The 553-nt window shown below is 60.9% G+C and overlaps 1 protein-coding gene across 1 annotated transcript; it reads right to left on the reverse strand.

Moving 5' to 3' along the window:
- Window positions 1–195: 195 nt before the first annotated feature.
- PPTG_18581 (hypothetical protein) lies at window positions 196–498 on the reverse strand (the record flags this gene model as incomplete). Its single annotated transcript, XM_008917140.1, has 1 exon — window positions 196–498. One exon carries the CDS (start codon window positions 496–498, stop codon window positions 196–198), a length of 303 nt encoding a protein of 100 aa, XP_008915388.1.
- Between the last annotated feature and the right edge of the window lie 55 nt (window positions 499–553).

A 553-nucleotide genomic window follows, 5' to 3' on the forward strand; every position in this document is an offset into this window, starting at 1 on the left:
CCTGCGGTGAAGTGTGTTGCGTATCTCCGCCTGCTCCAGCGGCGACCGCGATCGGTCGTAGCGACCGATTGCCTGCCGCTCTATCTCGCTCAGTGGCCAGAGCTCCAGTTGAAGCTCCCATTCAGTGCGAGTCGGTCAATCCCGAGTCTCAGAGCAGTTCGCACAGCCTTCCACAAGGTGCACGTAGCAGATTCGCTACTCGTGCTGTGCCAGCTGACACACGCGCTCCCGCAACTCGCCAATAGTGTGGTTGCTCCTATTGCCCTCGCGGTCTTCGAGCCAGGACGTGAAGGACAGGCCTTCGCGTCGCGCGGCGTTCCAGCGTCGGATGAAAGAGCACCACAAGCGCTGTAGGGCATCGTGTGTGTACGCGAAGTTGGTCGCCTTCCCACGGATCGCGCGGTAGCGAGTGAAGAAGCCCTTCATTGCGTCCAGCGTCTCTGGTTTCTCGGCGCCGACCAAGCTGTAGAGCTCCCAAGGCTTGAGGTCCCCCTCCATCACGAAGTACGCTGGAGGGTCCGTCGAGTTTGCACTGGAGTTTGTGGTCTGCGTC

This window comes from Phytophthora parasitica (genome assembly GCF_000247585.1).
Source record: "Phytophthora parasitica INRA-310 unplaced genomic scaffold supercont2.94, whole genome shotgun sequence".
NCBI classification, from domain to species: domain Eukaryota; phylum Oomycota; class Peronosporomycetes; order Peronosporales; family Peronosporaceae; genus Phytophthora; species Phytophthora nicotianae.